At 36.3% G+C, this 12,404-nt stretch overlaps 1 protein-coding gene across 1 annotated transcript in view; it reads left to right on the top strand.

Annotated features, from left to right (window-relative positions):
- Acad11 (acyl-CoA dehydrogenase family member 11) overlaps positions 1 to 12,404 on the top strand; it is an 87,071-nt gene that overhangs the window by 58,626 nt on the left and 16,041 nt on the right. The window contains exons 16-19 of the mRNA XM_010625599.2: positions 6,535 to 6,601; positions 7,600 to 7,685; positions 9,430 to 9,501; positions 10,479 to 10,633. Coding sequence (XP_010623901.1) covers positions 6,535 to 6,601; positions 7,600 to 7,685; positions 9,430 to 9,501; positions 10,479 to 10,633 — 380 coding nt within the window. The remainder of the gene's footprint in view (positions 1 to 6,534; positions 6,602 to 7,599; positions 7,686 to 9,429; positions 9,502 to 10,478; positions 10,634 to 12,404) is intronic.

The raw sequence follows: 12,404 nt of genomic DNA, 5'->3' as shown, positions 1-12,404 counted from the left end.
TCTCTAATGTTGGTGCTTATAATTGTTTTTCTTCCATGACTATATTGTGCCCTGCTGCGTTCTCAGTATTTATCTTTGAATCTTTTTTTTTCTTTTTATTGAGTTTACTGGTACATTTTAGGTATACAGTACAGTTACATTCATTATTGGGATCTTGTACCTTTACAGGACAGGTCTTGGTTTGCCTTTGAATCTCAACTCATAGTGCCAGCTTACTGAATCATAAGTATGTACATGAATCAACAAATCAATCAGTGTTTAACTAACTTATCCTCCACAGATACACAAGGTTAGCACTGAAACCGGAACTGAAATTTTGATGTCACATCTTTAGTTTTAGATTTTCCATTTTATCATGCTATCCCTTCCACATTGTTAGTATTCCATGATCCCTTCTATTATAGAATCTTGAAACTATATTTTAAAGTATCTTTCCTTTCCCTTGTTTACCCCATCCCAAACAACCACTTGCTTTCTTGTAAATTGGACTATCTTGTAAATCAGTTACAGTGCTATAATCTTTTTTTTTTTCCTCATTGAGTTTATTGGTACATTTTAGGTAAACAGTATAGTTACATTCATTATTTGGATCTTGTACCTTTACATGACAGGTCTTGGTTCTCGTTTTTTACCCATACCCCTGCCCTCCCTTCACCCCTCCTCCCTTCCCTATTTACAAATACTTTATTTCCATTTTTTCATTTTCTCATTTTTTTTCCTTTTTCCTTATTACCTTTCCCCTACCCTTCCCATTTCCCCTACACCTTTAGCCCTTTTCTTCCTATTTCACTTTATCATTTATATCATTACAATCTTATGTAACATAGTTTTTCACACCAGAGAAACCATTAGATATTTATCCATGTTTGACTTATTTATTTCACTTAGGAGTAGATCCTCAACATGTATCCATTTTCCCATGAATGCCTCTAATTTCTCATTCTTTATGAGTAGTATCCCACTTTATAGAAAAACCACATCTTTATCCAGTTTCCAACAGATGGGCAGATGGGCTGTTTCCAAGTTTTAGCTATTACAAACTGGGCCGCTATAAACATAGGTACACATATATCTCTGTGATATGATTCTTTTAATTCTTTTGGAAAGATACCCAGCAGAGGGATGCCTGGGTCAAATGGAACCTCTAGTCGTAATTTTTTGAGGTATCTCCATATTGATTTCCACAGTGGTTGCACCAGTCTGCACTCCCACCAACAACATTTGTTATTGGTTGATTTCTTGATAGCAGCCATTCTTTGTGGGGTGAGGTGGAATCTCAGTGTTGTTTTAATCTGCATCTCTCAAATGACCAGTGATGTGGAACATTTTTTCATATATTTACTTGCTGCTTTTACTTCTTTGAGAAATGTCTGTTCATTTTAGATGCCCAGTTTTGAATTGAGTCTTTATATTTGGGGGGGTAGACCTGAAGATCAGTGGAATAGACTGGAAGATACTAGAACAATTCCAGATGTACTCAGTTACCTCACCTTTGACAAAGGAGCCAACCATCATCACTGGAAGAAAGATAGCCTCTTTAATAAATGGTGTTGGAAAAGCTGGATTTCAACCTCCCAAAGATTAAAACTAGACCCTTATCTTTCATCATGCACTAAACTAAAATCCAAGTGGTTTAAAGATCTAAATATTACAAAAGAGTCACTCAATTTCCTGGACGATAAGTTAGGCAGAACTCTTGAAGACACTGGCATAGGAATGAACAAATCCTCAGTAGCATGGGAACTAGCAGAAAGAATCAACAACTGGGATCTCATCTTATTAAGAAGATTCTGCACTGAGAAAGAAACCATCAACAGAACTAAGAGACAACCTACAATGTGGGAAAGAAATTTTACCAGCTGGTCCTCAGACAAAGGACTATTATCTAGAATATATAAAGAACTCAGAAAAACAGTGCTATAATCTTTACATCTTTTGAATTTGCAAGTCATTCACACAAACACAACCCAGCCCTTAGGACATATAGGTTATCAGGACTGAACTGAGCTGCTGCTTATCATTTCATAGAGTGAGTTCCACCTACGTATAACTCATAGTAAAACTAGATCACTAGCCATATTTTTTCTGTTCCTCTTCACAGAGAACGAAGACAGTTGTTGGTAAAAGGGGAAATGTGCAAAACTTGAAGATCATGTAGCTTGAGATAGATAGAAACATCATTTAACTTAGGCAACTTTTTACAGTGCTCACTTGATGTTTCTTCAGTATTTTTTTCTGTACCTCTCCTCCATGTTTTCTCGTAACCCTGAGAACTGAGTCATTTTCTGGTTTTCTATAAATGTAGTATCAAAATGAGTTCCTGTTTTACCATAACAATGTCCCTAGTTCCTAAAGAATCTTTCTCCTCACATCCAATTTTCATCTTTTGTTTGAGGCTACATACTGTATTATAAAATATCACAGAGAATATCACTTAAGATATATATTGAACTCAGCTTATGTAACTTTATAATTTCTCCTTTAGCATCTGTTTTATGTATTGAATTCACATTGTATCAGTCGCATCACATTGTTACTTAAGGAAAGTGTGTATTATTATAAACTCACTATAAATGGCATTTTACGTAGCTAAACAATATTTTATTGCATGATTTATCATAATTTGTTTTACCATTCTCTTGTAACTGAACTTTTAGATTATTTCTGGTGTTATTTCTAGTGTTTTATTATAAAACACCATTATTATTAAAACACTTATTTTATTATAAAACTTTTATTTTAATATTTTATTTCAGTGTTATTATTACCATTTATTTTATATTAGTTCAAATAATTTTATTTTTATTATTTGTTAAATAATATATCATTTGCATGTCAAATATTAATTATATTATTTTATATTTATATATTTTTATTTTATTGAACTCTTATTATTTTATTATAAAACTATTATCTCTAATGTTTTGTTATTATAAAAAATAGAGAGTATTTTTGTATATATTGTCAAAGTGAACTTAAGCTTACCAAATCATTTTGAAGAATGTGACTAAGTACATATGATTCTCCTTTTCTCATTACACCAAAAGTGGTGTTCGAACTGTTCACACTGAATATAACCCTGGAGTTCTTTCATTATCATTTCATGGAAAGTTTCCTTGTTCTTTTTGGAAGACTTTCGTCATTTGAGCATAGCACAGTATATTTCAGTAGTCTTCTACTAGTGGACATTGGTTTGTGTCCAGCTCTTTGTGAATGCAAACAATACTACTGCAATTAATAATCGTGTGCATCTGTCATTTCATACAAAGATAGCCATATTTCATACTGACTCCCAGTTGGTTGGTTTTGTTTTATTTTGTTTTTCTGTCTCTTGAAGTGTTTGAACCTAGAGCCTCATGTAGGTTGTGCTTTTTGTTTTTTGTTTTTCTGTACCAGGGATTGAACTCAGGACCTTGGGCTTGCAAGATGGGCAGCGGAACCACTGAGCTAAATCCCCGGCTTAGAGCCTCGTATATGTGAGGCAAGTGCTCTACCACTCAGCCACCTCTCAGCCCTGAAACAGCCATATTCCTAGGATAAATCCTAAAAGTTGGATTGATGGGTCAAACACTGCATGTATTTGTAGGGTTTTTTTGTTTTGTTTTTTTTTTTTTGAATTTGTGAGACAGGGTCTCACTTTGTAGTTGAGACTGACCTGGAACTCACTATGTAGCCGAGGCTGGTCTCGAACTCACAGCGATCCTCCTGCTTCAGCCTCCCAATCCCTCCTGGGATTACAGGTGTGTGCCACCACGCCTGGCTCCATATTTGTAGTTTTGATGATATGGCCAAACTGTACTCCATAGGAATGGTATTACTCTCCCACCAGTTATACATGGAAGGCCTATTTCCCTCAAACCTTGCCAGTAGAATGTATTTTGCTAACATGTTGCCTTCTAAATGCCTTGTAACATGTGCAGTACACTTTGCCATACCTTGCAAACCATGTGTGAAATTATGGGCAACAAATTGCTATAAATATTCTCCTTGCCAGTTAATAGGTAAATTTGTATTCTACATTTATTACATTAGTGGTAAAATGAAATACTTCAAAAAGCTCTTTGGGCTGGGGATTTAGTTCAGTGGTTCCGTCGCCTGCCTAGTAAGCTCAGTGTCCCAAGTTTGAGCCCCAGTACAAAAAAAAAAAAAAAAAAAAAAAAAAAAAATCAAGTTATAGCCAAAAGAAATTTAAGTATTTTACCTCAGAAATTCAAAGTTGACAGAAGAAACAGCCTGAGACTTTTTTGGAGGCAAACAGCACTTCATATTAATGTAATTTATTTACATCACCTTAGTTGCTTTAGCTCATATGCAGTTATCTTTTTCCAGTTGTCTGCTTTGCTTTTGTTAGAAAAAGACTGTGATAGCCACATGGTTTTCAGAGCCTCCAAAGTTAAAATTCATTGGCAAATAATATCAGGAAGATATAATTTCTAGCCTGACTTAATCCTGGCACATGGACAGCCTTGAAATTCCAGAGTCTGAATTAAAAACAAATCCATTTTATCTGTGTCATCTGTTTTCATTCATGAGGGCCTATAACAGCAGCTATGTTGAAATGTTTTCTGGACTACACATATTTCCTCAAATATATTTTATTTCTGAAATTTTATATCCTGTTCATGAACTAAAATGATGTACAAGAGCAAAACTTCTGTGTAATAGAAGGGTATTTCAGCTGTTGTACTTGCCAAATTCTGCTTTTAACTAAAAGGAGATGGTATATTTGTAAGGGTTTTTTTCTCTCATTTTCCTGAAATTCCAAGGTTAAACAAAAATATTTTGAATTTTTAAGCTATCCATTCACCCTTAATTCCCTTATGTAATGATCAGAAAAAGAGCCAAGTTAGTTAGATGTTTCAGTTTTTAGAATCTGAATTGTTCTCCTTGTTAGATTAAGCAAGGCAGAATTAAAGGATAATTTGCTATTTTGTGTGAGTTTCTTCAAAATTTACCTGCTATCTAAAATTTATTGGGCATGTATTTAATTATGTAGTAACAGTTTTTCCATGATAGAACAAGACAAGAAGGATATTTGGAAATATTAGAGAAAAAATTAATGTATTCTGAGCAATAGAGAAAGGACACTTTGGACCAGAGTTCAAAATTACCATTTAGGATATTCTAGATTGTTTCCATGGAATAGTTTTTTCCATTTATAAGAGATGGTCAAAAATATAGTGTTTAAATTTTTTTTAAATTACAGTGAAAGACACACTGTCATTAATTCCCTTCAAAAGACCCTCACTTTGAACACTCTTTTACCCTCTTTCATGTCACTTTTTTAAAGCAGTTCTAGAAGTCCTCTTTAGTGAGTGTCTTCATGGGGTATGGGCAAAAATTCAGTAAGCACTGTTGCTGAATGTCATCCAACAGAAAGGAAGCTCATAAAATATTATGGCGCGTCCTCATCCCTCTTATTCTCTGGATCTGGTACCATGTGACTTCTGGCTCTTCCCCAAAGTCAAGATGACCATGAAAAGTAAGTGTTTTGAATTCATTAAGGTCATTGAGGCCATGACAACACAACTGAAGATACAAAGGAGGACCTCCAGAGCTGCTTCAGAAAGTGGCAAGAACAGTGGTCTAAGCTTGTTCAAAGTGAGGAAGAGTATTCTGAAGGGAATTAATGGCAATGTGCCTTTTGCTGTATGAAATTTTAAAAAATTTAAATACTGTATTTTTCTATCACACTGTATGTAGTACCTCTTCAGTTAGACTGAAAATTCTATGAAAGCTACAGTGCTCTTATTTCTAAATGAATCCAGACATTGTATCATTTCAGTATGCCTCTTAATAAAGATTCTTTTAAAAATATATATGGGATAGTCATAAAATTTGGTGAATGTTGAAGTAAGCCCTATACAGTTGTTTGGGCTTTGCAATTGGAAAACCAACTAAATGGTAGTTTCCTGGAGGGACCAGGCATTCAAACTTATGGCAAACTTGAAATCTACTTTTTTTGCACAAAGGCCCTAATGAGAAATCCTCACAGACTCCCGAAATGTGATAAATAAAGTTTGCATTAAAATGAGAATAGCTATATTGTCAAATTTCTGATGCTTACTAAATTAATAAATGAGAAACCAGTCTTTCTGTCTTCATATATGTTGGCATATAAGATATTTTATTGGATATATAAAATTGATCTCATATGTGGCAAATAGTTGTATTAGACATATATTTCCCAACTGTTCTAGCATGCTGATGTCTGAATGGTGGGAACACACAGCCATCTTTTTGTTTTAAGGGTCACAGCTGTTTTACATTTCTTTGACTACTTGTTATTTGTGTGCAGCAGCTTTCATTAATGAACTTCAATCTTGTCCTTCCCTGGTCATTTTTCTTACATGACGCAGTTGTATAAAAAAAGCACTATTTTAGTTTAATGAATCAAAGATTTTTCTTCCTTTTTTTTTTTTTTTTTTTTTTTTTTTTTTTTTGCCAGAGAAAACTTGGAAGATTACAACCTTCGGGGTAAAATGTCAAATGAGAAATTTCCTTTTGTAATGCTCATTTCCCTCCTGTCTTTAGGAGCTGGGAATGCCAAGTGCACAGTTGCAGTTGTTTTGGGAAGAACTAAAAGTACTTCTGTGTCCAGGTAATAAAACAATTCTGATTGAGAAATCTGTGTAGAAATGATTTATCTTAGTTATCTTTCTTGCTGCTAAGACAAGATGCCTGACACCCAAAGTTAAAAGAGGAAAGGTTTATTTAGCTCACTGTTTGTAGAGGTTTCAACTCATACTTGGCTGGCTCCAAGGCAAGAAAGTATGTATAACAGAGAGGCATTAATAGAAGAGAAATAGTCCACAGCAAGCAAGGGACAACCATGGCTCTTTCTATGCCTCATATCTTCTTCAGGCTATTTAGGGTTGATAACTCTCACACCCTTAATCCTAGTGCCTGTGAGCCTAGCATTGCATCATGAATCAATTCTAACATCACACACTCTAGATCCTGCCACTTCTGAAAAAGCCCCACCTATGACTGCATGAGGCTTTTGGGACATCTAGACATAAACCATAACATGATTCAATCTTTCTTTCAACCCATTCAGTTTATACACAACATGTGAGCTCACAAATCATAATAATACAAAATATATTTTGTAATTAAATATTTGCAGGTCACAAATATTTTGCTAAAAGAGAGATCTGGAAACCATTTTACAGAATGCTGCCATGCACTATTCCCTGCAGAATTTCTGGCCTTAGGAAATGTTACTGAATCATCAAGCTGTTTGGGTTGGATGATTAAACATAACATTTTTCAGAATTGTCTGTGATATCAAAGTGATTAGATGTTTAAATCAAAAGCAATAGCCTTGAAATGTTGTTATATATATCCTTTCCCAGTTAGCATTGTTGAGCAGTGAGAGATCCCAAACAACTTTCACTTATTTTCAAAGCACTATTTTTGTTCCAGATCATAGCCTGCACCAGACTGTGGTAGATAGTTTTTTATACAGCTCTGATTGCAGTTATCACTGCCTATGTGACTGCCTGCTAACAAGAAGAAAACTTCAACTCTTCATAACATCTGTTTCATTTTTCCTCTTAGCAGACTTTGCCTGACACTATTTTTCCTTTTCACTAGACACAAACAACACAGCATGATTCTTGTTCCAATGAATGCACCTGGAGTAGAATTAATAAGGCCTTTGTCAGTTTTTGGCTACATGGGTAAGTACAAAGTAAGAATGCCCAAACATTAGCAAGCAGAAGAGTAGAAACTGCAGTAGCACTGAAGGGAAAAGATAGTATCTTAAAGTAAGAGCTGTATTCTTAGGAATCCCTTTGGCCCTGGCAACTCTTTTGACATGCAGATGGAGTCAGCGTAGAGCAGATGAAGGGGTGGTAGTGTCACATCCTTCCCTGTTTTGTTTACTGTTTGGGAAAGAGTGGGTTGTGCTCAAGGAACAGCAACTCGAACTGCCAGTCTGCTCTCATGTTCATGAAAATGGATTAATAAAGTAGCTACAGATAAATTAAATCAAAGCAGTCCACGATGAAATTCAATGTTTGTCTCTATGTTCAACTTTTCAATTAACCTACAAGAACTGTTAAACAGTAAGTTGAGTTTTACGTTATTTGAGTGCACAGCATTTCTTTTCTTCTGATCAGAGGTATAATTTTTAAGAAGCCAGGTTACTTTTGTTACCTGCCACACGGTCTGCTGGGTCCAGGCTCCTCAGGTCATCTGTTCAGCACTGAGGATGGAGCACTGAGTATGGTTTGGGGTCCTTGAATACATTAATAAAATCTAAAGACTAAGTTTCTTGCCTTTCTGTAGCTTACATGTTGCTGGAAGGAAATAAATAATAACTAGAAACATGTAAGGAGGTAAGTTGTGTAGCATGTCAGCAAGTGATATGTGTTATGAAAAAGTTGACTAAATGCATGTTCTTTCTCTCTCCATGGTTTCCTCTTTCATTGAATGTGACTGATGCATATGTTTGAATCGCAGAATAAAATGTTTGACATCTTGACCTGTGAATGCATCTTTAGGTTGTGCCCACAGGTTAAATGAGGGAACAAGGTGGGACAAGCAGGCTTACTGGAGCGGGTTACACATCGGAAGCTGTTGGGCTACACAGCGACATTCTGAAAGACACCCAAAATGAATTTAGAAGACAGGTGCAAAAACCTGCCACTGCAGAGCTACTTTTGAATTTTCCATGTGAAAAAGTCACCAGCGTCTCTCTAATTCCTTGAAGCCAAGGCCAAAGGAAACAGTGTGGGGAGGGCTGATCATTAATTCCTGTAGGAAAACGGTGCAGAGTTAGCACGAGCTGATCTTTAGAATTTGCTGAGGAGGACAAGTGATGCAAAGACAAGAGTACGGATGTGTTCCCAGCCTCACTGACTCAAATGCCAGCATTTTTCAAGAGCAACGAGTGGAACAAGGCAAACAGAGCATCAAACCTGAATGACTGTACCGTCTTCCTACCAGTGCTGAGCCTGCTCTGCTCCTTCCTACAGGCCCTCTGCATCTCCAGGCATTGATTTTCCCAATGATATAATAAGAAACTTGAATACAGGACTCACTTTCAATTTTTTAAATATTGAATCTTTGTTCCCCATGCAAAATTCCTTTGGGATCCCACACAATTTTGAAGGAAAAGCAGTGATAGTCTTGTTAGAGCCATGAAACCCGGACTTCTTTTTCCATAGCTCTACAATTTCACAGAATGAATTAGAAAACCTCTGCATCCAATGATTTAGAAAATCTTTTCTCTCTTGAACAGTTGATAAGTTTACAGGACTGCTGGGTACTACCTGTTCAGGGCTAAGATCTACCTAGGAATATGATATATGGATCTTTTAGATCCTGCTTCCTTTGAGTAATTGTATTCCTGAAGATTAATTATACACGGCCTTTTGGTCAATGCATTTGTCTCTATAACATTTTATTTTCTATTTATAGATTATTTTCATGGAGGACATTTTGAGGTCCATTTTAATCAAGTGCGAGTTCCTGCTGCCAATTTAATACTAGGTGAGATAAATTTGGTAAAATTGTCCTCCAGTATATTAGTAGTTTTAGGACTCAATCTGAAAAATATATGCAATCGGCTTTAATTTAGATACTTTTATTCTTGTTTCCTCCATTTATCAAGAAAATATTTTCCATTTTGTGGATTTTCTTACATGGAATGCCAATATTTTATGTTAGATGTGGTTTTATATATCACATCAATTAAAAATATAGCTAAATAAAAAAGCTAACCAATGAAAAGCAACACATTTTTCCTAAGGCATGATCTGTAGACCTTGACTGGTTTTAAGAAAACTTCAAGTCTTATATACAAAGTAAAATAATGAATAACTTCAAACACTGTATGCTTGAAATGCCTCTAACCTCTCACTCATTGGACTCTGACCCAACCTTCAAAAAATATTCAAACCCTATCCCTTTTGGGAGGGTTTTGTGTTTGTTACCTCCTCCATCCAACAAGCCTGGTGCCTGCCAAGCCCAGCAGCTGCAGGGTTTACAGTGTTGCCCTCCTTTGCCTTTCTTCCCTTCCTGTGTTGTGTAGCCCCTGTCCTTGTCACTTCTGGCTTCTAAATTCCTAGGTAGGGAGTGTGTCTTAGCTACCAAGTTACTAGTACAGCACTAATAGAGTAGTTTATGCTACTTTTTGGAGTAAGTACTCCAAAGGCAGTTCTAAATTTGAAATGTTTAATAAGGGTGGCTTTTAAAAAAACACAGCAATTGGCCCAGGGATTTAGCTCAGTGGTTCTCCTGCCTTGCAAGTGCAAGGTCCCGAATTTGATCCCCAGTACCAAAGAAACAAAAAAAAACTACAACAAAAACATAGCAATCAACATCCCCATAAATGTGTATTGAACCTTAGAGAATTGGCTTTTTCCCCACCAGAAGGCCATTTTTATTGAGAGCAGTTCATCATCCTCCCAAGTTTTGTGTAAATAACCAAAGGTATGGGCAGTTTTCATGTCCTTTCTTTCTCACAGGTGAAGGTAGGGGATTTGAAATTTCCCAGGGCCGCCTGGGACCTGGCAGAATCCACCACTGTATGAGAACAGTTGGTGTGGCAGAACGTGCTTTGCAGATCATGTGTGAACGGGCAGCACAAAGAGAAGCCTTCACGAAGAAGCTGTATGAACACGTAAGAGTGATTACTTATTGGAACTCATTGTAGTCCTGTATGCAATACTGACTTGCAAAAATGTTAGTGCAAAAGGGATTTCCCCATGACAAGGTGATTCTTTCCCATAGCGCAGTGGTGGCAAACCAATGACACCTGTGTTATTGTGTTGTTGTTTTGTTTTGTTTTGAAGACAAAAGATGTTAACCTAGAGTTATTTCTTCTAAGCTAAAACTTCAATATTTGGGTTTAATTGCAGTGTTGGCACTTTGTGATAAATAAGTAGGTTTGGGGTCACAGTCTGGCACCTGATCTCTAAAAGGTTCGCCAGTGCTGCCATAAGCATACTATGTCTCCGTTTAATATAGTCTGACGAGAAGTGTTCATCTTTGCGAAAGGTTAAGTAGCTCCAAAGTGCTGCCATAATCGAGCACGCAGTGTGGGCAGTGGCTTCCTTTTCCTAGACCCCCATTTTCTAGGAGAGCTGGTACCGTAAAGCTCTTTCTACACAGGAAGAGCCTGTCCTAGGAAGAGGAACTTACCTGTCTTCTCCTTTGTTTTTCTGGAAGGATTTAGGACAGATAAGTGGAAGGTGTAGGAAAACAGCGCAAAGCTCTGTGAAAGGAAGAACGTTCTATAAGAGAAATTTTAAAGTGGAACGGAATGCTTCAAAAAGGAGATTCCTGTTACTGAGGAATGCAAATAGAAATAGGACCAACCTTTGGTGGGATGTTCATAACATTTTAAATTTTCTTTTATGAATTATATTCTACAGAGTCTGTTATTTACAAAACACTATACACAGCTGTATGTAGGCAATATAATCAAAATTAGTAAATACATATCAACAGGGTAAAGGAGGTATTATTTCAGACTTCCTTGAAAAGCCTTTCTTAACAGTAAGTGGAATAGCCAAATCATCACCTACAAAGGGCTTCTAATTTTTTTTTCCCAGTACCAGCTATCAAACTGAGGACTTGTACTTGCAAAGCAGACATGAGTTCCACTGAGCTAAATCCCCATCCCGGCTTCTAATTTTTAAGAAAGCAAAAACAACTATTATTAAATATTTAACATTTATTACTGCTAACATGTATTAATTCAAACTTGTGTTGACAGAATTGTATTTGTGTTCACTGGACAAGTATATTGTAGTACATTGATCCTTTTGTAAAATACATTTGCAATCCTATAAAATTCTGCAAACCAGGTACCTGTAATCCCACCTCTCTGGGAGACTGAGAGAGAAGGATTCTAAGTTTGAACCCAGCCTGCTCAACTTAGTGACTTGGGAAATCCCTGATTTTAAAAAACAACAACAACAAAACCATTTGCAGTGTATACAAACTAAATTGTTATAGGTTGTGTTTGCTTCTTGTGAAGTATTACATGCTTAGTCTTAGTAATAATAGCAATAGTTACTAATGCTAATATTTTGTGAAGTACTTATGCTCATCTAGTATAAAATTGATTAATTTATAACACTGTTCCAACAAAAAATATATCCGGCTTTATGACACTATACCTGGAAATAGTTTGTATATGGTAAGGGGAAGGGTTCAGCTCTTTATGGGCGTGGAGGCTCTAAGAACGTGTAAGCTTTTGAGGGTGTAGATGCCACTTTTTAAAGAAACTGGGATAGTCAAATTATCCCTCAAAGGGGCCCAACTTCTGCTCCTGATTAGGGACTAGAGAGTTGTTCATGGGTCTGACCATGGCTTCTTCCCTGCTGTCTTTTCAAGCTTGTCACCAAGCAAGCCCTGGACCAGGGAAGGGAGGACACAGAAAATCT

This window comes from Fukomys damarensis, unplaced genomic scaffold, assembly GCF_012274545.1.
Source record: "Fukomys damarensis isolate Sample0158 unplaced genomic scaffold, DMR_v1.0_HiC HiC_scaffold_37, whole genome shotgun sequence".
In the NCBI taxonomy this organism is placed as follows: Eukaryota; Metazoa; Chordata; class Mammalia; order Rodentia; family Bathyergidae; genus Fukomys; species Fukomys damarensis.
The sequence above is the reverse complement of the archived record's forward strand: the minus strand, read 5'-3'. Positions and strand labels throughout refer to the sequence as shown.